Raw genomic sequence first — 24858 nt, forward strand, 5'->3', positions numbered from 1 at the left:
TTATGTCTCTAGCTTCATCGAATATCTATTTCTAGCTAAAGCGTCGATAAGAGAGTGGACTTACCTGAACCGCTAGCTCCAAGAACGGCAAGGATCTCTCTTCCTCACGAGTCTCGCCAGAGATGTTGTCTAGAAGAGTCTTGGTCTTGGAGAAAGATGACCTCCTCCATGGAACCAGATTGTGAAACTCAAGCTTCCGGCGAACAGAGACATTGTAAGTGAGGTTGTTGAAAGATAGAACGATGGGAACAGGACGCATGCGATGATCGTCATCTCCGTCCAGTGACGATGAACCTTCTCGGTAAAAGAACTCATGAACAGGAGTCTCGTCGCCGACTTGTACTTTTCGAACGTCGCTAACGTTCTTGAGAAGTTTACCTAAAGTCAACGATGAGCTAATTAATTATCTCCATGGAATGAAACGGCGACGCATGATCGTCTCTTCTGCTACAAGGCGAGACATTTAAGAGTAATAAAGAGCATAGAGTGAGAAAAATGTTGTGCTGTGCTTACACCTGGAAATTAAAACACTCTTTGCATGTTCAAAGTTGTATATATGTTTTGATGTTGAATGAATTGAGAATTTAGTCCTTACATATGTATATGAAGTAACGTGTTTGTAAGTGTGCGAACAAGAAGGCTCGATGTATTGAATGAGTTGCAGCATGAGAAATCTGTTAGGTTAGTGCTGTTGGCAATAGTATTTTGAGCGGCTGGATGGAAATGCGTTTTGGATTTCTCATAATTTTAGTTAGGGCGGGGACGGTAATGAGATAGATACGACCTATAAATCTAGAATTCCCGAGGTGATAATACTAAATTACGTTGAAGTGTGCATATGAAATGGATGGACACATGGCGTTTAGGTGTGTTTATCTGGATAATGGATAATTTAGGTGAAGGGTTTTGATCTTAACCGGAAGGATAGCTTTTTATAGTCGAAGCTCGTCTATAAAAAGCTATTCTTCGATCACTTGTCTTACGAAAACCCACAACTTAATTGTCATGATTTGGACATCAATAATGTGTGCCGCCAATCGTTGGGTATGGATAGAGTATTCTAAAGTAAGATATATAGGGTACTCACATTACAAAAAAGGAGAGTTAATTATTTTGGGTGTGGGCCGGGAGTACAATATTGTTACTTTTAACTTTTTATTCACACTTCAAGATCTACCACGTACACGGGTGTTCCATAATCTTATATACTATGTACAATCTAGACTTCTCTTGAACGCAGCTCTTTTGAGCGTTGACTTCTTTCTCAAAAACGCGATCTTTTTGTTTCTCCTTTCATCTTCGCCGATATCGACGTCGGTCCCCACCGTCCCTCATGGACAAACCAAATCCAAAGAAAAAAAATTTTCGCGGTCTTCCCATTGGAACCGCATTCTCTGATCCCACGAATATCAGAACCTCACCACCTGAATCTTCCGAATCAGCTCGCGAAGGTTCCATCTCCTCTTCACCAATTGACTTGCCTGCATCTGCCAAGACGCTAGCCAAAACCCTGATATCAGACCTCGGTAACGCCGCCCCATCTGTTATGCCTGTAGCAGAATCAGAAAACCCCAGATCTGAAATCCCTGTATCCGCAGTTACTCCTATTTCGGCTGGTGTAATACTCCGTACTAAATCTAAAAATATACGGGAAGGACGCGAACAAGACTTTTCGACCAACGAGGGAAATAAACCAAAGGAGTGGGAGATTGGTTAAAAACCAAAGGAACAACGATGTTTGAAGCTCATTAGAAGGAATCCAGAGCACTTGTCCCGACAGATTATTACACAGAAAAATAATCTGATTACATCTTTCGTAGTAAGATAGCCGAACGACTTAGCCGAGAATAAATTGTTGAAGAAGAGAACTTTGAAGAAAGACTAGAGTCAATCATTAGCCAAGAGGGCTGACATCAAAAAGCTCTGCAAAGATTATTTAAGGATCAACGCTAAGGTTCAACAGGAGCCGATAGCCGTTTAGCGAGAGACGCTATTTTTCCGGTAATTAGTCCAGCGACTAAAAATCCGTTTGGAAGGAAGAAGTGAAGCATTCAGTGGGCTAAGGCATATGATTAAATAAGAAAAGAAGCTTGAAAAGTTTTAGTCAAGAAGAATTAGTCAGTTTTCAGATTTCCAGAGAATTGACCTAGAAGCTACTCAGAAGAGCGCTAAGAAGCAGAATTAGAATTTTGTGCTAAGGACAAGCATAAAATAAATTAAGAGAACCTTGAAGAAGTTAAGGATGCTATAGCAAGAAGTAGAAAATCAAGTTGAAGCTCTGAATAAATTTCTTTTAGAAAATCAAGTCGCCAGAGACTCTTTTAGCCGATCACCGAAAGGAAAAGTTATACGGTTAATTTTATTTGAGCTTGAGGATTTTAGAGAAGCTAAAGGAAGATAAAATAGGGAATTTTATCTTGAAAAATCAGAGTTTTCTTAGAGGAATTAATTTTAGGGCAATGACACATAAAACTGGTCGAAACGAGATATTTCCGGCGAGAAACGGTTAATGATTTGTAGAAGTTTGGCTTGGAATCGGTTAAAAGTGTTTGATTGGTCATTAAATGACCTAAGTGGTTCAAATTTTAGCCAAGAAAATAGAATGAGGACGTGGTTGAGCTGTAATGCCATGTGTTGGCATAGAAATTGGATAAGTATGGTCAAAATTAAAATGGCGAGTTGTGATTGGCTGAGAACTGGACGTGGGACACTTGTTTAGGTGACTAATCAACCTCACCACCCATCCTAGAGGAGTATAAATACCCAGTTTCGTTCATTAGCTTAAGTAAACCCAAAATCTACCTAAAACCTTAGTTAAGTTCTTTGTTGTTCTTGGAGATAAGGGAAGTCTTCAAGTAGCTAAAGGAGTATTCAAAGAAGGTTAGCAAGGTTGTAGGTAAGTAGCCTAGTCTTAGTTCAGTTTCCTTTCTAGTTTTTTTTTTTAGATCCCAGCTAAGCGGATCTTGATGATGCGAAATCCAGAGCTTTTGAGTTCGCGCGGATCTAGCTAATCGGAAATGTGAAGCAAAGCCAAGTTTCAGCCTAAACCCTGTGAGTACCGAACACATGTGAAATAGCACATGTCTAGGATTTATTTCCTTATTTTGTGTGAGGTTAAGTTTGGTTGTTGTTTGTTGTCTATGGTAGTTGTGTTTATTATCGTAATTTCTTAAGGGTATGTGTTGCATGTTAGGTTCATGTTCTATTTTGGTATAGTTCATGATCATTATTGTGTGTTTAGTTTGATGTGGTTATTATTGTGTGATATGTTTGTATGTTTAGTTTAGAGGTTAGTATAATCGGTTATGTTATTGTTATAGCCATTATGCTGCTCGTTTCTTGCGAGTCAATAATTGGTAGTTATTGACGAGCTTGAGTTGCTTTGTTTGATGTTGTGTTTTATTTGTTATTTGTTATGATAGGAAGCATGTTAGTTTGTTGTGTGTTGTTGTGTTAGTCTTGCTTATGCATGGCTAGTGTTTGTTTGATTGATTGTTAGTTTATGTTGCAAGTATTCTTAGTTTTTAGAGATACTTGTATTTTTGGGTTAAGTCATTAGTCTTCTAAAGACTTGGGAAGGCAATAACGTGATTGTCCCAATGGCTCGGAGTGGTTAACTACCAACGAGCACTACTTGACGAAGTAATAAATTTTACCATAAGGGAATAGGTCCCTTATACACGGTCTTGGGAAAGGGATGTAATCTTTCTAGCCTTTGTGGCTAAGGGTCGGGGAAGCATTGCCTGCTGGGAAATTCGTATCGTAGAAGAGCAAAGACCTTAAGGCAAAGTGGAAAAGTTTATTAGTATCGTACATGTGGTAATGTGAGTCGTTGTGCAAGTACTTTGTATTTGAGTACTTTAGCTTCTTTAAGCATTTGTTTGATTGCGTGATTCTCTGATTTACTTAATGCATGCGTTGTTTGCATTAGTTGCTTGTTTGTTGATAGAGTCCAAGTTGGGGTGTTGTTTAAAGGTTAGTTAGGCGGTATCACTGAGTATTCTTAGATTACTCATGATGCTACCTTTTGTTGTTGCAGGTATTCCCTTTAGGTAAACCCCTAGCTGCCGCGGTGATCATAGGCTGCCCAGATTAGATGTTTTACAGCTTTTTGCTAAAAATCTGATAAATTTATTATGTATAGTTTTCTTTATGGGCCCAGGAAACTATACTTGTTTTGTAATGATTTAAAGTACGATACTATAATAAATAAAATTCGGTTTTATTTAAACTTGAAAGCGTTCGAATGATATATTAGTCCTGTTCGGACTGACACAACTCGCGACCATGGTACAAGTTGAAAAGCCTTAGGCCATGATCGAGAGGTAAAGATACTCGAGACCGGTTGATTTGGGCAAACGGATTCGTTCCGGGAACCTTTGTCGACTGATTATGGGCGTCATACGTGATGCCCTTGTTCCGTTTTAGTTATTGAACGGTTCAGGGGTGCTACAGCCGGTGTACATGTATTAACCACAAATATCACCTCCACAACAGTACAAGGCCCCATATTAGGCTCGGCATCGACATCCCTTCAAGGTGAGGACCACCCCTGGAAGAATCTAGTTAAAATTACTTCGATTCATCTAGAAAAAAAGGTACCCCTTTTGTCTTAGATTCCGGTGAGTCGTGCGTAACAATTCCCAACTCCGTCATCGAGAAGAAAATGTGGGGTAGCTTCATTCTCAGGCAGTTCTACGAAGAATCACCTCCTCGTGGAGCTGTTCACGCCATAATTAATGGGATATGGAGCAAGCAACATCGTGATATATCTGTCTCGAAATTGGAAGGGAACTCGTTCCTATTTAAGGTTCCGTGTCCGAACACTCGCAGAAGAATTCTCAGTCAGTGTCTCTGGCAAGTAGATGGCCAAACAATGTTTGTGGCGAAATGGTCTTCTGATGTCACTCCTAAAAAACCAGAGTTGTCTCATGTTCCTGTCTAGCTTAATTTCCATGGAGTACCACTGGAATTCTTCAACAGAGAAGGCCTCAAACACATTGCAGGTCAGGTGGGTCACCCAGTTTGTCTGCATCCTCATACGGAAAAGCTTATAAACATGGAAGTAGCCAAGGTGTACACTATCATTGATCCCCGCAAACCTCTCCCGGAAGCAGTTAACGCGAGATTTGAATCTGGCCAGATAAAGAGAATCAGGGTTTCGAGTCCTTGGCTCCCTTCACTATGCAGTCACTACAAAAAGATTGGTCATACAATCTCTCGCTGTTCATCAGCCCCTCCTACCTGTTCGAGTTGTGGTTCAGTCAAACACATCATGGTGGATTGCCCTTGTTCAAAGAAAGATTGGTCATGAGGCAATGCCCCAATCTAATCCGAACTTCCATTGGTGGAAGCCTCTTCTCCTGTCATCCAACCTAAAATAGTTTGATGGAAACCAGTAAGGTCTTCAAAACAGAGTTTACAACCTGTGATCGAAACTGGATAAACCAGCAAGTCTAGCAGTAAGGCTCCATCACCGGACAAAATCAGTGCAAGCCTAACCGGACTTCATCGCTTGGCTTAAATCTTGAGGAGGGGAAGCTCTGCGTCGACCTAACTGCAAATCTCTTCTCCCACCTATCTTACCGTGAGGACATGGGAGAAACCATTGAGGGAGACTCCGATCCAGACAGCTTATCCGGTGATGAAGATAATCCCGAAGCTGAGTCTGATAGGTTCCTCAAAGTTATTTCTAAGCGAATGCTTAAGAATAAGATACAAGAGCAAGGGCTGGAGGCCCTTTAACCCTCTAATCCATATCTTTTTTTATGGATATTTTTTTGTCGTAATGTAAGAGGGTTTAATGACCCATTAAAGCATAGGAGCTTTCAGAAATGGCTAAAGGTGCATAAACCTATTTTTGGTGGGATTATAGAGACCCACGTCCATCCCTCTAAGGCTCACCGTTTTGTTTCTCGAGTGGCCCCAGGATGGAGATTTGCGGATAATTACGAATTCTAAGAGTTAGGAAAGATATGGGTTTTGCAGCACCGGTCGGTATCTATTACCATCCTATCCAAATATCTTCAGATGGTATCTTGTTTAGTCAAGCTTCCTTTCATCAATATTGCGATAGTGGTATCTTTTTTCTATGCCTCTTCAACCTCCAGTGATGAAAGAAAGGAGCTATGGACAGAGCTCCAAGAGATTGCAGTTTCACCACATTGCCTCAACAACCCTTGGATGGTTCTCGGTGATTTTAATCAAATCTTGTACCCTCATGAGCACTCCAACCCAAGTACTGTTACATCAACTCGTGGAATGCGTGATCTTATTTAGTGTGTGCTTAACTCCGGTCTATCCGATCTACCATACCATTGTAACACCTTGACATGGTCCAACAAGAACGAAGTGGATCCGATAGCAAAGAAGCTACATAGAATTTTGATAAATGATGCCTGGTTTCAAGAGTTTCCGCAATCACTAGGTGTATTCTACGAACCAGGTTTTTCAGATCATAGTCCATGATGTGTCTTCTTGGATACTCTGAATCCAAAGCCACAGAAGCCCTTCAAGTTCCTATCTCCTGAAAAAAAAACCCGGAGTTTGCTATCCTGTTAAGTACCTGGTGGAATGCCATTACCTTTGACTGTTCCAAAAGGCTAAATGTCTCAAAAAACTCAAGGAGCTCAAGAGCATCATCACGGAATTTAGCAAGCTGAACTATCCAAATCTGGAAAAGAAAACTGCATAGGCTTATGAGGAACTTATGTCCAGTCAAAAATTCCTAATGAGCACAAACTCTCCGCACAATGTTCAGCTAGAGAAGGAAGCACATAGAAAATGGTCTCTTCTGGCTAAAACGGAGGAGTCTTTCTTGCGTCAGAAATCCAGAATCTGCTGGTTGGAGGATGGAGACAGAAGCTCTAAGTTCTTCTACCGCGTTGTGGCCTCACGCATGGCACAAAATCAGATACTCTACTTGTTGGATGAGCAGAACCAAATCGTCGATTCAAAACAGGGGATCCAGAAGCTAGCAGTGGATTTCTATAGAAGTCTCTTAAGATCTAAAGGCTCTTCAAGGCCATCAACGGTGTGAGGAGATTCAAGGGATTGTTCCACAGCGATGCTCCGAGGCAGCAATTCAGTTCCTGGACAGTAGAGTCACTTTAGAGGAGATCAAAAATGCACTTTTCTCCTTACCAAGTAACAAAGCACCAGGTCCTGATGGCTACTGTGCAGAATTTTTCACCGCAAACTGGTCAACGGTTGGAAAAGACATAGTGGAAGCTGTCTCAGAATTCTTCACCTCTGGTCAGCTTTTAAAACAGTGGAATTCAACTCACTAGACTCTTATACCGAAAATACCAAATGCTTCTAGGATGACAGAGTTTAGACCAATCGCTTGCTGCAACACCATTTATAAGGTAATCTCGAAGATCTTAGCTAACAAGCTTAAATCAGTTCTCCCGGACCTCATTTCAAACACCCAATCTGCATTCATTCCAGGTAGACTATTAGTCGAGAATGTCTTGTTGGCCACGGAGCTGGTTCAAGGGTACAACCAAGTGAACATCTCCAAGAGAGATATGTTGAAGGTTGATCTCAAGAAAGCATTTGACTCGGTACAGTGGGACTTTATCTTGAATGTGTTGAAGGCTATGAGGTTTCTTTCACACTTTGTGACGTTGATCAGTCAATGCATCACTACCACCAGATTCTTAGTATCGGTTAATGGAGAATCGTGTGGATATTTCTCAGGAGCCAAAGGATTACGGCAAGGTGACTCAGTGTCATCTGTTCACTTTGGCAATGGAGGTCTTCACAAACTTGCTCAATTAATCCTACATCAATAACCACATTGTTAAACTGAACTAGTTTAAAAGTGACAGACAAAAAATATTTTAAGTGTACAAGATCATAAAAGTATAGACAAAAAAAAAGGAGGAGGAAACTAGATTCAAAGTCAGACAAATGATGGATAAAAAGTGATGAAAAGAATTAGAAAAGTAAAGACCAAAAACAGAACATCATGATGCGCCTTTCTGAATTCTTAATAGGTGTTGTCCCTTCTTGTTATCTCTGACCTCTCCTACTTCTTGTTATCTAACCTGGTGGTGATGCGGACCTAGTGGATATAGAGAACAGAAAGCTATGGCTGTTGGGATCTTTGATATATTTTGTTAAGACATCGGATTGAATTGAAAGAATGAAGATTACCTTTATTGATTGAAGTTGTTGTGATATCCTAAATCTACAAACTCATAAAATTACTCTAACTTTTAAATATTTGTATTTATCCAAAAATATAATTCTTTTTAAATTTTAAATAAAATTCCACAATCTACCAATACTATTGTAATTGTTTTCATTACAAATAATTTTCTTAAATTTTTTTTAGTATTTTTTTTATTTCTTTTTTTTTGGTGCGTGTGATGTTCAAAATAAATAATTTTCTTAAATTTTTTTTAGTATTTTTTTACTTTTTTTTTTGGTGCGTGTGATGTTCAAAATAAGTTTTCTTTAGTATGTTTTATTTCAAGTAACATTATACATTTATCTTAAATATATACATTATTTTAATTGTTAAGCACTTGATTAATATTTTCTCATTTTTTGGATATACCTTTATTTAACCAATTTCACCATTTTTCAGTTTTGACATTAATTAATAACATAGATCACTCAAACTATTTCAATTATTTATATTATTTAAACTAGATTCAAAAACAGAATGAATTGAATTGAATCTAAAAGTATAGTCATCATGCTGCGCCCTTTGTATCTAAGCTGGTGGTGATGGTGTTGGAGAACTGGTGGAGATAGACAGGAGAAAGCTGTGGCTGGTCGGATCTTTGGTATATGTTGCCAAGAAATCTGTAAGAAAAGAATGAATTGAATTGAATCTAAGAGAGGAGAGAATAATCTACTACATGATTGAATCTAGAAGGTTCTTGATATTTGATCAAATTGATGAGACCCACCAATAAAGGCTTAATGGAGGAAGTAGTGAAATTTGGTTTGAATTTGGGATGCTATGAAAGTCAACAGAGAAGTACATGGTGGTTCGATTTGGATTTATCAGCTAAGCATATGGATTATGGTTTATATGATCATGACATTACTTTAACAAGAAAATGAGTTCCTGCGTTTTCAAACCTCTTTCACATGGCTAAGTTTATGTTTTGCTTGAGGGCAAACAAAGGCTAAGTCTGGGGGAGTTGATATATCATGGTTTTTAGGTGTTTTTAGCCATGATATATGTCTTATCTATAGAGTCTTTTTGGTATTTTTAGATTGTTTTTGAGTCTTTATAGGATTTAGCATGGATGAGAGCATAATGGAGCTAAATAGGAAGATTTGGAGCTTAATCAAGCATTGAGGCTGAGCTACGAAGTTGAGAGACGAATTCATAAGTAAGCATCGATCGACACAATATCAGCATCGGTCGATGCAGAGCCAAAGAAGAAATTGGAAGTTTTCTCAACAAGTTTTGAAGATTTACAAAGCTGTCCCAAAAGTTTTCCATATTTGCATCACTAGTCCCTGGACGTGTTTTAGGAATATAAATAGGTTTTCTAGGTCATTGTTTAGACCTAAGCTTTATTTTTTCCTGCAACTTTTGAGAGCAAAACCCTGAGAGATTTTTAGAGAGTTTTTGGAGAGAAGAGTCAAGACTCCTTTAGAGAAGATTCAGAACTTCTTTACTTATTCCTTTAATCTCTTAAATGCAATTTATTCAGAAGATGTTTTGTGTTTCATTGATTATGTCTAAGTAGATCTGCTTGTTAGGTTTAGGGTTTCTCATTAGGGATTTCATGGATTATTAGATCTGTTATTTTGGATTCATTATCTTTCTTGTTCTTCACCATATGTTGTTTTTAATGCTAGATCTTTGATTAGTCATCTGGATTTTTAGATCTTAGGATTATTGATTGATATGAGAATATAATTGATTTTCCTGACAAAAACTTTTGGTGAGCAAAATTACTTTTTGCAAAAAGAATTAAATTAGTGATTTTGTGAACTTATCTAAACTTGATTTTATTGCTGGTTTTTAACTTGAATTTTGCAAAGAGATTTGGATTTTCTGGTTTTAAATTTAGATAATATTTGCAGTGAGAACTGATTTATTTTATAATTGTGTTTAGAGTTCAAGAACGGTGCTTAATTATTGAATTTTGCTTGTTTAATTAATTGATCTGATTTTCCATGATTTCCTGAGAATTTCCCTAGGCCTAGCGTTTCATCCATCTGAATTTACAACTCTTTTATTTTTCTGTTTTATTTTGCAATTTAATTAAAATATTTCTGTTTAGCATAATTAAAAGACTATTAAATCTATTGTGTGAATCTAGAGTTCTTGTGGATTCGATCCCTAAGTACTACAATTGATCTCTTAATTTGAGAGAGTAGCTCTAGGGTAAATTTGAGCATATCACCATTCACATTCCATGGAATCAATGCTTCTAGCTATATGCCTTCATAATCCTGTTTAAGGCCGTGTTTGGACTATCTAAGGTTTGTTTCTATTACTCGATTGAGGTCAAAGGCTGGTAAATCCAAGATGTCTTCAATGGTTGTTTCAGTTTAAAAATAGGCTTCCTTAGGGCATCCACAATGGAGGGTTATATTTTTGGAGCTCTTAAAATTTTTTAATTACTATATTATGTACTTTTAGTAGAATAAGAACTTTGGGAATATTAATTAAGATTTTTCTCTCCAATGGTGGGTTTTAATTTTGAGTCTCTTAATTTGAAAATAAAACATTTAAACTAGAATATGGAATAATTGCATTTGAGATATATGTTTATAAAATTATTGCATTTCATAAAATTTTAAACATAGAAAACATTAAAACATAATAAAATAAAAGTACAATTCATAAAAAGGGAAAATGATTAATTGTATTCTCCAAATTTTTCCCAAATATTCTCAACCAAATCATCTTGCAACATGCTTTTGAGACTTTGGAAAGTGATGATCTAGGAAACACTCAAAATTTCTAAATTTTTTTTCCCTAAAGACGCAAAATTTCTAGACGCAAATTTTCCCTAAAGATGGCTCCATTGAATTCAAAGTTCGCACCTTTGGATTCTCTTTCACTCGTTCTTCTGTCCAGTACGGCGAGTGGACATGACCAAACGCTTTTCCAAGTATCTTGTCTTTCTCCTCTACACTGAAATCAAAACAAGACAGAGCTTCTTTGCATTCTTCCCATGTCTTTGGATCTTCTTCCTTAGAGGTTTCCACTTGTGTTGTTGAACAAAGCACAATCCATTTGTTTCGTGAAACAAGCCTCCTTACTCCTCCAATCACACCATGATACGACGAGTTCAGGCTCAATGGTAATACATTATTCTATCTTACAAGATCAGACTGTAAAACAAAAGAAGTGTATGCACCATGAGATTTCAGAAAATACCACAAGTGTATAAAGTTTTGGTTAGAGAATATGTTACATATACATAAGCGATCAAACAAACGAACTAAACGAAGCACATATCCAACACCAACAGCTCTCTAAACCTCTCAAGCTAACTCACTTACATATATACATTCATACCATCAAAAATAGTGAAGCTAATACCAAATAAGTAATAGTGTCCTGAATCACAAATGGGCATTGAACAACCAATACCAATACGAGAATATCATAAACCTCAGGACAAAACCGTGTGTGAATTTGCTAATTGACCTTGGCAGGAGCAGAAGAAGAAGCCTAAGCTTGGTTTTTCTAGCTCATCTCATCTAAATAACCACAACTTCGTTCCAAAGCAGAGAGATTTGATGAACAGAATCATAATGGATATTCTTCTCAATTTTATTTAATCTAAGACAAAAGCAAAACTCTACTCTTCGCCAAAAAAGAAAAAAAAACACAATCACTTGTCCTAAACCAATTCAAGAAGCCCCTTTGTAATAATAAAAATCTCAAATTTCGTGTAACCCTAACCGAATTCGAGAATCTAATTCATAGGAAACTACAGATTGGGAAAATTAGTCGACAAAATATAGAGAAAGGTGGTACCTTTAGTGCAAACTCGGTTACCGGAGAACCCGAATCACTGAGTCAAGAAGATGGGTAACCGAGTCAAAAGTTTCACGAACTCTGAAACTGTGGTCTCTGGATTCAGAAACATGAACCAACCATTGTTCGTTTGAGATCAATATCCAGCGAAAGAAAGAAATATTCCTACTTCTATTTTTCGGTTTAGCCAACGAATAAGTGACAGATGTGGTCTCTTATTCCATAAACGAGTCTACTAAATAAGAGGCTCTCTTATATTTTTTTGATTTGTCTGATTTATTTTTTTGCTTCTTTTTAACTACAACCCCTCTTAAAACCCCCATTGGGGATGACCTTAGGATTTTTAATTATGCCGAAATTTGTATACAGACCTAATGTGTAATAGACGATCTGAGTCTGAGGTTCATTCCTCGGAGAAGTACAACAGAGACGACAAAAGAGAATTGAAAACCCTAGAAGAATTCTCTTTTGGTTTAGACAGCAAGAGGACAAAACAAAAGGATAGTGGGCCAAAGTTGGTTTGGAAGCCCAAATCCGTTGAGCAGAAGCCAGAGCCCACTAAGGATTTTGAGTCCACTAAGAAAGCCTCAAGCCCACCTACAAAACAAGACAAAGAGAAGAAGAGTCTAGATGAAGAAGCTGTCAAGCAATGTCTCAAAAGCAATTACAGATGTTCCAATCAGGAAATTATGTTGACCAATAGGTTCAAGGGTTTAGAGGTTGAGGTGACTTGTTAAACCTAATCCTTAGAGTATAAATATGAACAGGATTGTAACCAAGTTTTCTAAGGAGAAATAATAACAAAAGTAATAGACTTATCTTCTTCATTCAAATGTCGATCCTATAACTTTATCATGGTATCAGAGCACAATAGGTCCTTGGTTAATCCATCCATGGATCTCTACTCTTTTCCTGCACTAAACATCACAAACTGTGTTACTCTTAAACTAACACAGAAAAACTACATCTCTTAGAAAGCTCAGTTTGAATCGTTTCTCTCTGGGCAAAACTTACTCGGTTTCATCAATGGTGGTCTTCCTGCTCCACCTGAGGTGATTCCGGTGTCTCTCCAGACAAGCAAAGCTACAACTGTTCCAAATCCAGACTATGGTGAGTGGTTCCGAGCAGATCAGATCGTGCGAGCATGGCTACTCGGTTCTCTCTCTGAAGACATCCTAGCAGAAGTATCTAGCACCAAGACATCACAGACTTGTGGTTAGCTCTTGCGAACCATTTCAACAAGGTATCTTCCTCTCGTCTTTTCGAACTGCAAGGTAGATTACAAGGGTCTGAGATAAGAGATAAACCTATGAGTGATTACCTGAGAGACATCAAGAATGTTTGTGAGCAGCTAGCGTCCATAGGTAGTCCTGTTCCTGAAAAGATGAAAATTTTTGCTGCGTTAAGAGGGTTAGAAAGAGAATATGAGCCTGTGAAAGTGTCAGTCGAAGGAATGATTGATCTTCAACCACCTCCTACCTTCGATGATGTGGCCTCTCGGTTGATTACATTTGCAGACAGGCTATCCAACTATAACACCTCGGTTGATGTTTCCCCTCACTTGGCCTTCTTCACTAACTACTCTGGTCGAGGAAGAGGCAATGGTCGCTCTGGTGGATCAAAAGGTCGTGGAGGTTTCACTACCAAAGGCTGGTAGCTCCTCGAACACAGACACCAGAGTCATCTGTCAAATCTGTGGAAAACCTGGTCACCCTGCTTTTTCCTGTTGGCATCGGTACAACAACAATTATCGCCAAGAAGAGCTCCCGCTGGCCTTAACTGCTATGAGAATCACTGATGTCACTGATCACTCCGGCAATGAATGGGTTCCTGACTCCGGTTCCACTGCTCACATCACCAACTCTCATCACAACCTACAACAGTCAAGCCCATACATTGGGTCAGATGCTGTCATGGTTGGTAATGGAGACTTTCTACCTATTACTCACACGGGATCTACCAGTCTGCCAGCAAGCTCAGGTAAGCTAACTCTAAAGGACGTTTTAGTTTGTCCTGATATTGCAAAATCATTGTTATCAGTTTCGAAACTTACCAAGGGCAATCCATGTTCTGTTAAATTTGATGATGACCATGTTGAAATTCTTGATAAGGCAACAAAGAAGCTTCTGGCTCTGGGAAACAACAGTAACGAAGGTCTCTATACTCTGAAGGACTCTCTGGTTCATCACTCAGCTCTTTACTCCTCTCGTCAACACTCAGCCTCTGAAGATGTGTGGCACATGAGGTTGGGGCATCCAAGTCAACAAGTTCTTCAGAAGTTGTCCACAACAAAAGCAATAGTCATTAATAAAAGCTCCAATGGCATTTGTGAAGCATGTCAGTTTGGGAAAAGCACTAGATTACCTTTATGTCCTTCGAGCACGACTACCTCAAGGCCTCTTCAACGCATCCACTGTGACTTATGGGGACCTGCACCAATAAAGTCAGTGCAAGGATTTCAGTATTACGTCATTTTCATAGATAACTTCTCTCGCTTCTGCTGGTTGTATCCACTTAAGTTAAAGTCAGACTTCTTTTCAGTATTCACTATGTTTCAAGCTTTAGTGGAAAATCAGTTTCAGAATAAAATTGGCAGTTTTCAATGTGATGGTGGTGGAGAATTTATAAGTACTAAATTTGTGAGTCACCTTCAACAACACGGGATTCAACAACTAATCTCATGTCCTCACACACCACAGCAAAATGGTCTAGCAGAACGAAAACACAGGCATCTGATTGAACTAGGCTTAGCAATGATGTGTAAAAGTAGAGTACCTTATCGATACTAGGTGGAAGCTTTATTCACGGCAAACTTCCTTGTTAATTTGCTGCCAACTTGTACTCTGTCTGATCATCACAGTCCCTACGAAGCCCTGCATGGTCAAAAGCCAGATTACACATCACTACGAGTGTTTGGTTGTGCTTGCTGTCCTTGAAGTGTGTCTTTCTTGGTTATAATGAAAAGTATAAAGGATATAGGAGCTTACTTGTATCTACTGGGCGTGTCTTCATCAGTCGACATGTCTTGTTTGCTGAACAGGAATTTCCCTTTCACATTGTCTCATCCTCTAAGCAAACTCTGTGTACACCACTCTTGCAAGCCTGGAACAAAAGCTTTATCAGTCAGAAACCCACAGCAACACAAGAGAAGTCTTCAGTCGAGTCAAATGTTGTCAATGGTACATTTCCTCATCTATAGTCAGATCAGTTTACTTACAACGAACAAGATTTCCCACCTTTGATGACTTCAGTTTCACCTCCTGTGGTTGATAAGGAGAGTTCTGGGTGTACGGCAGGCTTTGATCCTGTTCCTATAGGCAACAACTCTCCTTCATCTTCTCACTCCAAGGATGATTCTGTTGATGCATCTCCTTCAGTCTCGACTGACACTTCAATGGCTGACAATACCATTGACACGACTTCTCAGCAATCCACTCAAATCAATGAACCGATTGAAGATCCTTCTCCTACACACACAGTTGTGTCAACACCAGGCCACAAGATGGTTACTAGAGCAAAAGCAGGAATAAGAAAACCTAACCCAAGGTATGTTTTATTTACCTGGAAAGTTTCTAACCCTGAACCAAAAACGGTTAGTGCTGCTCTGAAGCATCCAGGCTGGAATGGAGCTATGGGAGAAGAGTATGGTAATTGTAAAGAGGCAGGAACCTGGACACTTGTTCCTCGAGCCCCTGGCATGCATGTATTGGGCAGTAAGTGGGTATTTAGAACAAAGCTCAATGCAGATGGTTCACTCGATAAGTTAAAAGCAAGAATAGTGGCGAAAGGGTATGACCAGGAAGAAGGTATAGATTACCTTGAAACTTACAGTCCGGTTGTGAGAACAGCAACAGTAAGATTTGTTCTTCATGCAGCAACAGTAAGATCTGTTCTTCATGCAGCAACAGTTATGGGCTGGGAAATAAAACAAATGGATGTGAAGAATGCATTTTTGCATGGTGATTTGACAGAAACGGTCTATATGACTTCACCGGCTGGCTTTGTTGATCCTGCAAAACCAGACTATGTCTGTCACTTACACAAAGCACTCTATGGTCTAAAAAAAGTACCGAGGGCTTGGTTTGACAAATTTAGTACCTTTCTCCTTGAGTTTGGCTTCTGTTGTAGCAAGTCCGATCCATCACTGTTCTACTACTTCAATGGAAAGGACATCATCTTCCTGCTTCTCTATGTTGACGATATGGCTATAACTGGAAACAACTCGCAAGCATTAGAGACATTACTAAGTGAGTTAAACAAACGCTTTAGGATGAAAGATTTGGGGCAACTTAGCTATTTTCTAGGAATCTAAGCTCACTTCCACCATGGTGGTCTGTTTCTCTCGCAACAAAAGTATGCCAAGGATCTTCTTGCAGTCGCAGGAATGTCCGAGTGTGCCCCAATGCCAACTCCTCTGCCACAAACTCTTGGTTAAATCAAACATCTGCAACCACTCTTTGACAATCCCACTTACTTTCGAAGCTTAGCAGGCAAGCTCCAATATCTCACTCTGACCCGTCCAGACATCCAGTTCGCTGTCAACTTTGTTTGTCAGAGAATGCATGAGCTGACGGTCTTAGACTTTCACCTCCTGAAACGAATTCTTCGATACATTAGAGGGACAATTACAATGGGCATCTCATTCAACAAAAATACAGACTTCCGGCTTCAAGTCTATAGTGATAGCGACTATGGAGGCTGTAAAACCACAAGTCGATCAATCGGAGGTTTTTGTACCTACTTGGGCAGTAATATCATTTCATGGCAATCACAAAAACAAAACACTGTCTCCAAAAGCTTGACAGAGGCAGAATATAGAGCTATGTCTGAGGCTGTGTCAGAAATTACCTGGCTTTGCAAGATCATGAAGGAACTGGGGATTCCTCTGCATCGTACTCCATATCTCTACTGTGACAATCTCTCCGCCGTATATCTCTCGGGGAATCCTGCTTTTCACAAGCGAACCAAGCATTTCCTGACTCACTACCACTACGTTTGGGAACAGGTAGCTCTTGGGAATATCGTCGTCACTCACATCCACAACCAGTTTCAGATCGTCGATATCTTCACCAAATCGCTACCATCAGGGCCTTTTGCTGCTCTTCGGTTCAAACTCGGCGTCGTTGTGCCACCTACGCCAAGTTTGCGGGGGGCTAATAAACGATCTGAGTCTGAGGTTCATTCCTCGGAGAAGTACAACAGAGACGACAAAAGAGAATCGAAAACCCTAGAAGAATTCTCTTTTGGTTTAGACAGCAAAAGGACAAAACAAAAGGATAGTTGGCCAAAGTTGGTTTGGAAGCCCAAATCCGTTGAGCAGAAGCCAGAGCCCACTAAGGATCTTGAGTCCACTAAGAAAGCCTCAATCCCACCTACAAAACAAGACAAAAAGAAGAAGAGTCTAGATGAAGAAGCTGTTAAGCAATGTCTCAAAAGCAATTACAGATGTTCCAGTCAGGAAATTATGTTGACCAATAGATTCAAGGGTTTAGAGGTTGAGGTGACTTGTTAAACCTAATCCTTAGAGTATAAATATGAACAGGATTGTAACCAAGTTTTCTAAGGAAAAATAATAACAAAAGTAATAGACTTATCTTCTTCATTCAAATGTCGATCCTATAACTTTATCAATGTGTACATGTTGTTACGAAAAAATTACAAGTCATTCAATTTATCAACAACTAGTTTGAGACAAAATGCCTTCTGTTGACATCATTAACATGAGCTGGGAAGTGTGATAAACATGAGTTTTAAAGTTGTCTAAAAGTGGTAATGATCTTCTCATTCAATAAATTAAAACAAATATGTGAGCCTGTTAATTCAAGTTACACCGGATTAAGACAAATGAAAGGAAAACACTTTCACAAACATAATCACAAAAACAAAAATAATGTATTCACATTTCTACAAATAGTAAGAAAACGTAACATATCGTTAACGAAGAGCCGAGGAAGTGAGATCGGAATCAATTAGAGTCTTGAGGGATTTAGCTTTCCTTCCTGTAACGTTACCAGCTTCTTTCAAGAGTTGGACCAGCCTCTTCTTCTCGTCTTCCGTTACAGGATTCGCTGTCCCGAGCTTTTCCTCCCGAACCCCAACCACGTGTCCTAGCAGGGCAATCGCATCATCCAACCTATAATCACAACCGAATCACAAACTTGTTTGAGGTCAATAGGAGGACGTTCAAAAAAAAAAAAAGAGAGAGAAAGAGAAATCAACACAAGTACATACCTGCCAATTGCATCATAAGCTCCAGCAAGGTTGCTGTACAATCCAAGTGTTTCAGGGTGATAAGGACCACATTCTTGTTCTAAAACACACTTGGCCTCCTCAAACAACTCAACAGCCTCTTCTATTGCGTCGAGCTGAATGCATGCTAAACCCATTTGGTTAAGTGCAATCCCAAAGAACGTCGATTGTTTCTTTCCAGTTGCCCGTAGTTTTGAGACAGCGCTCTTAAATGTGTTGTACGACTCCATATACTTCCCCATCATATAGTAAAGCACTCCCATTTGAGCTTCAATTCCTGCAATCATGATTTTCTGACCAGGAGAATCAGAGTATATCTTGAGCGCCTTTTGAAGCAAGCTAATAGCTTGTTCCACCTCGTTCATAGACTCACAAATCACGGAGATATCTGTAAGACCACTTGCAATCTCTTCAGGAGATATGTCTAGGTTATGCGACTCGTATATCCGGAGAGCATTTTCACAATAAGATTTTGCTTCTCGAACTTTTCCTGTTCGGTTATAGAGATCAGCTAAACGGATATAAACTGAACCGACAGCTGGATGGTTCTCTCCTTTTGCTGTCTTCAGTGCTGTCAGAGATTTCTGGTAAGCACAAATTGCTTCATCAAACCGAGACAAAGACAAGTACGAGTCACCAATGCTAGTATCAACAAAAGCAACCTCAGACTCTTGTCCATTTGCTGCCATGGCCATACTGGCTAATACCAAATGCTCGAGGGCATTCTCATGATCTCCCTTAGTCTCACATATAAGACCCATGAGTCTTCTATCTGCCGCCTCTGCGATTGAACCTGGTAAACCTGTTTCTTTATGTATAGAAAGAGCCGTTTCACACACCTGCTGAGCCTCATCAAACCGTAATGCTTGCACAAGAGCCTCTGATAGGTACCTGCATGTTTCACCAACTCTTGGGTCATTTTCTCCCAAAACCTTCTTCTGAATGTTCAGTCCCTCGGTATAACAAGATATCGAGTTCTCTATCTGCCCCACCATAGCATAAGTGTCACCTAACTGCATCAGACCAGAAAATTTAGCAAGAGCATGCTCTTCACCTTCTTCGACAACTGGAATCTCAACTGAGCGCTGCAGAACCGGGATTGCCTCATTGTACTCCTTTAACTTACAATGGATAGCTGCTGTAACATGCAAACACATGATCCATTCTAAACACGGTTTCCCATTCTCTGCAGAAGCCTCAAACAACTTAGCTGCTCTATGACTTAACTCGAGACCTTTGTGAGTACTATCACCAGAACTAACCAAGTTTCTCGCTTGGTTCAGTAAAAACCGTGCCAGCTCTACGTTTTCAGATGACGGCTCTTCATTTCCATTTTGCAACTTGGTGGTGGTGGTAGTTCCTACTTTCTTCTTCCTCGTACCACCACCAACTCCCACGTTCGATCTATTCACATCCTTCTTACCAACTCGTTTCTCCATATCTTTGGGAATGACATCCAAACCAAACTTTGAAGAGTTTGACTTGATATCAAACTCTTCTGGCTTTGCCACTTCGTCCTCCTCCTCATCTCCTTCTTCATCTTCCAAGATATCAATACCTCGCATCTCTCCCAAAGCAAGATGTTGTAGATCAGAATCAATCTTTGACTCATCACCGTAAGATCCAAAGCTCTGCCTCGATGGAGATTGGTTAGAACTTTGCAATTCGCAGAGATTCTTACAAAGCTCCTCTATCGTTGTGTCGAACATTCGATCGACATGCGATTCGTCAACAGACCCTCTTCCTCCTTCCATTTTATAATTCCTCCAAATTAAAACAGCGTTCTCTGCAACTACAACCGTAACCCAAACATCATCATCAATGGAGCTTGAAGAACTCAAAAAACGAAAAGAAATATAAATAAAGGCAAATCCTTTAGCAAGCCCACAAATTGAAACATATAAAAAGAACGCATTGAAGGCTCTTATATCATTTATCCAAATACGCAAATCGCCGCACATATAATTCTCTTAACAGACTCTTTTCATTACGATACATTAGCCATTTATAAGATAAAGGCAATACTTTGGTTTTTCAGAGATTGATGAATTATACAGCGGAAAAGAAATCGAAAGGGGACAAAAGGAGAAACATAGAGACAAGTTATCTAACCTTGTTTGAGATTGTGTCGGAATCGAGATCCTCGGAAGGAGACAAAGAACGAATAAGAAATCTGGAGAGAAGTCTAATTGTAGAAATGACAAGACCAGAAGAAATGGGTCGGAAGGGTGAAAGAGAATTGAAATTTCAACCCCTTTTTTTTTTTTTCCTTTTTCTCCTTTTTCTCGGTGGAATGTCAAAAAAGAGGGAGGAGGAGCGGGAAGAGAGAGAAATAAATAAAAAAAAGTTTATTCTTTTTCCTCCAATGTAAATGCCGCCATTGCGCTGTCTTACGGTCACGGGCCACACACACACAAAACTGCATTTACTTTTCCGATTCACCTAATTTTGGAGAAACTGATTTCCAAATGTCACTTTGCACTATCCTATTTTTTCGTCTAGCCAAACGTATAATACATTTTTGATGTTGTTAGGATCGTTAGCCAATGACGATGATAGTTTGGTATAGTTGACCACTGTTTTCAATTATATGTGATACCTTGTAGTAGGGATGTTCATTATATTTGATCAAACCTGTCTTAATAGAACACAAAAACAAACTGATGTGCACCAAACCGGAAAAAAAAAAACATTAAAAGACCTACCCAACCAAAGCCGTAATGATCCAGAGTCTATTTGGTTTAAACTTGGTTAATTATATCATTAAACCAAAATATCTAAAAAACCAAAAACTAAAACAAAAGTTCTTGCTACTCTAAACACTCTCGAAGTGATCTTGGTTTTAAAAGTGCAAGGAACAAAGAAAAGGCGATTCTAGTTACAATGTAAGACGGCGTTTTGATCACTAACGATTTGGTCACTCAGGCAGTCTCAGACGGTTGAAAAGGACCAAGAAACTCTTCTCAGGGTCAGGGCCAATATATAGAAATCCAAGATCCGCGCCTTTCACATATGGTCCCATTCCCTGTTCAGAAAACCACATCCATTTAAAACCCGAAACACTAATAATAAATGACGGTTTGTCTCTTTTGTGTGGTCTACGCATTACCTTTCCGTTGAGTTTTAATAGCTTTCCCGCGACCCATTTTGGGTTTTTAAACTCAATGTCGGCGACTCTTCCTTGTCCTCCGTAACTCGCAAGCTGCATATATGTAAACATCTTCTTAATAAAAGCTTTTGATTCAAATATGTCAATGTGGTTGGAACCCATGAGATGTCTGTCTAAGCTATTGGGTCAATAGGAGACTAGATCGTTTTTTTACTCTTTTTCAGGTTAAGTGTTTAGCTTAAGCATAAGGTTTTTGATCTTTTATCGATTTACATGGCTGAGCATGCTTTTGTTTTGGTTCTGTAACTGAAGCTCAGGAGATGAGGAGAGTATTATTACCACTCCCAGTTCCTCTGGAAACAATCCATGATCCGTCATGCGACTCCCATTCCCAATCCTTGCACGAAATGTCACCTGCCAAGAATTTGTGAACCTATATTAGTTTCTTCATCTCATACAAAAGTGTCATGATTTCTAAACAAAGATTAAAAAACATTGTTCAAAAAGATATATAACCTGTCCAGCCGGCACATTTGGATCCCCTGTCAACTTTACAGCCTCAACATATTCAAAGAACTCTATATCTGATGAGGTGCTTCCCTCTGCATCCTCCCACCGACCATACTTACGCTTAAGTTGCACTATCTCGGTGCCATAAGGCCCGAATGCACCCACATATAGGCCTGCACCTCAAATTCAGAACATATTCCATGTTACGTTGTACAAATAGTCCAAATCAAAAGAAAGAAAATAAGACTAATGCACAATATGCTTACCGTCAAAAGGGTCTAGGTTGCTTTCAGGAGTTATGATTCTATTATATGATGTATAGTCAGAGAAACAAATTCCTTCTTGTACACTTTCGAAACCAATCCTGACCATCTCATCCAAAGAATTCGATACCTAGAACAATAAGCGAACATTCTTTAAATTTACAAACATTAACACGACAACATAAAGAGGTTTAAAATAATAACAAACTCCTTGATCTGATTCTAGAGTTCAGCATTATAAAAATGGTATGAATTCAAGCAATATACCTTCAAAGAAGCTTTCTCTGAACCCCAGAACGTCTTGGCAACCTCTGGTGGCATCAGATCTGAAATTCCTTGAGGTGCAATAGCTGTTACTTGTTCCTTGGGCGCTCTGTATTGCCTTCTGACCATACTATAATCAAACACCTTTTCCCTAGGAACATGCAAGATAAAGGAATCTCTTTTAGCATCCATTATATCTGCTGAAACACGATCAGTATCATCATCTATAGAGGAATCCTCTATGTTGTGTAGAACCCCTCCGATGACAAGCTTAGTGTTTAAATGCTTTTCATAATCTGCACTATCCATGGATGAAATTTCCTCAATACTGTCAGTTTCTTCTTCTTCTTCCTCTTCTTCATCAGAAGAATTTGTTTCCTCAATGCCTTCTCCAACCAGCTCTTCAGTAGCATCATCACTACCTACAATCTCTTCCTGAGGGATTTTAATACCATCCATTACTTTCATCTTTAGCCCTGGGATTTTATCTTTTAGAAATTTTAGCACATGTTTAATTCCTTCTTCAGTTGGTTCCCCAGCATTCACTAGCTTATCTTCTTTTTTATCCACCTTCACTTCACTTCCACGCAAATCTCCAATGGATGGATCATCAATTGAGGCATTCGATGATTCCGGTCCGCTTAAATAGGAGTTCACGGAAGTGGAAAGGCATTTCCTCAAATACACTACCTGAAAAGGCAGTTATGAGATTCAAGCACCATCCATTCGAAGTGGTTAATCAGCGCTTTTAAAGAAGAAGAAAAAGACAAGAAGGGTGACTGGACTAGCAACTAATCTTATACAATAATGCAAGATACAAAGGTAGAAGGATATACTGTCACCAGAACTGCTAATTACTTCTACAAATGTGATTTGCTTAAATTACCTGCATAATATATCCTCCGTCCTTGTCTTTAACAACAAAAATCTCAAAAATAGGTGTTCCAGCTGCTCCAGCCACAAGCTGTCTGTATGAAGCAGTTATGAGATTCAATTACCACCAACAATTAAAATAAAAGACTAAAATCCTCAGCATAATCTGGTCTCACCTTGGACTGTAACTCTTGGCAATAAACCTACCAACACCGGGAGTTATGTGTACAATTCTGCCAAATAGTTCCGCATAATCTCGAGGACGACTAACCCACCAGCCCACCTACGTAGAAGACCAGAAACATGATAATGCTTTAAAATTCCAATCTACAGTCCCTTTAAAAGCAATTATATGATCTTGACAGGTTGACCAGTGAAACCATCAGTATTCCTTCACTTATGTCAGCAAAACATATATTGCTTTAACTAAACTTAATAGTTAAACAAAACACGAAACATTTTTTGTATCACTAACTAGCTTAACAACTCTTGTAGTTTTCTTCTTTCTTGATTCAAGTGAGTAAATGTCATCGAAGACTATATCATACAAGTATATAAACACTTATTACATCGCATTAAGACGTGAAATCTTGAATTTTGTTACTTTATGTATACTTTGGGTGTGTAGATGTGAGTTTAGGACTACTATCTTACAAGCTAAGCAAGACAGAACAAAAAAAATATAAAGAAGGTAAAACGCAATTACCAGTCCACTTCCTGTCTCATTGCATAACCTGGAAGCATCATGGTAACGCTCTTCGCTTATTGCAGTCTGCAAGGAAGTTTAAATCATATAAATGTAAGTAAGAAGATTACATGAGAGTTTTTGTATGTTACCAAAAAAACAAAAAAAAACACAGAGAGTCTCTAACCTGTAACTGGCGCATAATCTCAGCGACAGCATCATCAACAGTAGCTTCAGCAATGGCTTGTTTCAACTTAACTGCTTCTTCAAAGTCTTCTTTTTTAACGGCCTCTTCAAGTTGAGACTGTTACATAAGCTAGAAGACTCCAATATTAGAAAACTATAACCACCAACCAGAGTAAAAAAAAAACAAAACCAGAGTGAAAAAAGCGGGAGAGCTTAGATGGATAGAACCTTGAGAAGAGAAACAACGGCCTCGACTTCTTCAACCTCGGAGAAGTGACGGTTCCAACGATCCCAATCCCACTTATCCTCAGACGAACTCGTGGTAGTATCTGCGTCATCAACGGCGGCGCAATTTCGTAGACAGCTCAGAGACGGTGTTTTAGGGTTACAGGTTGATATAGAAGAAGCGCCGAAGGAGTGTCGTAGGCCGATAGATACGGAGAAATTAGAGCGTTTGTCCGGAACTTTAGGGCTGAAGAGGTGGTGAAATCGAGGAACGGAGATTCTTTGACCGAGAAGGCATGGATGATGATGAGTTGTCGCCATTAGAGACCGAACTTAGAAGGGTTTTTTACTGGTTCGACGACACCTCAAAAAGACCTGTCTCTCTGTGTTGGATAGGGGAAGATGATTTTTGTATTTGAGGGCTCTTTGGGTAAATTTGCCACACAATGGCCAAGTTATCAGATATTTTATATACGATATATTCAATATTTTATTTGAAGATTTTGTTTGTTGCCTGCTCGAA

General features: G+C 39.1%; 2 protein-coding genes across 4 annotated transcripts; both read right to left on the bottom strand.

Moving 5' to 3' along the window:
• On the bottom strand, nt 17728–20524 carry LOC104741359. 3 transcript variants are annotated; one of them, XM_010462206.2, is made up of 3 exons: nt 20333–20524; nt 18203–20006; nt 17906–18104 (listed from the first exon to the last, which is right to left on the bottom strand). In XM_010462206.2, exons 2-3 carry the CDS (start codon nt 19972–19974, stop codon nt 17906–17908), a joined length of 1971 nt encoding a protein of 656 aa, XP_010460508.1. In that variant the 5' UTR covers nt 19975–20006; nt 20333–20524. The 3 variants fall into 3 exon arrangements, with proteins under 3 accessions (XP_019091397.1, XP_010460508.1, XP_010460507.1); XM_010462205.2 differs by having other exon boundaries at nt 18203–20012; nt 20333–20523; XM_019235852.1 differs by lacking the exon at nt 20333–20524 and having other exon boundaries at nt 17728–18104; nt 18203–19974.
• On the bottom strand, nt 20933–24784 carry LOC104741365 (protein EXECUTER 2, chloroplastic). Its single transcript, XM_010462213.2, has 11 exons — nt 24339–24784; nt 24112–24228; nt 23946–24011; nt 23416–23522; nt 23253–23334; nt 22370–23056; nt 22106–22232; nt 21846–22012; nt 21669–21743; nt 21330–21422; nt 20933–21245 (listed from the first exon to the last, which is right to left on the bottom strand). Exons 1-11 carry the CDS (start codon nt 24654–24656, stop codon nt 21138–21140), a joined length of 1947 nt encoding a protein of 648 aa, XP_010460515.1. The 5' UTR covers nt 24657–24784; the 3' UTR covers nt 20933–21137.

The sequence above is a fragment of the Camelina sativa genome, chromosome 14, assembly GCF_000633955.1.
Source record: "Camelina sativa cultivar DH55 chromosome 14, Cs, whole genome shotgun sequence".
NCBI lineage: Eukaryota > Viridiplantae > Streptophyta > Magnoliopsida > Brassicales > Brassicaceae > Camelina > Camelina sativa.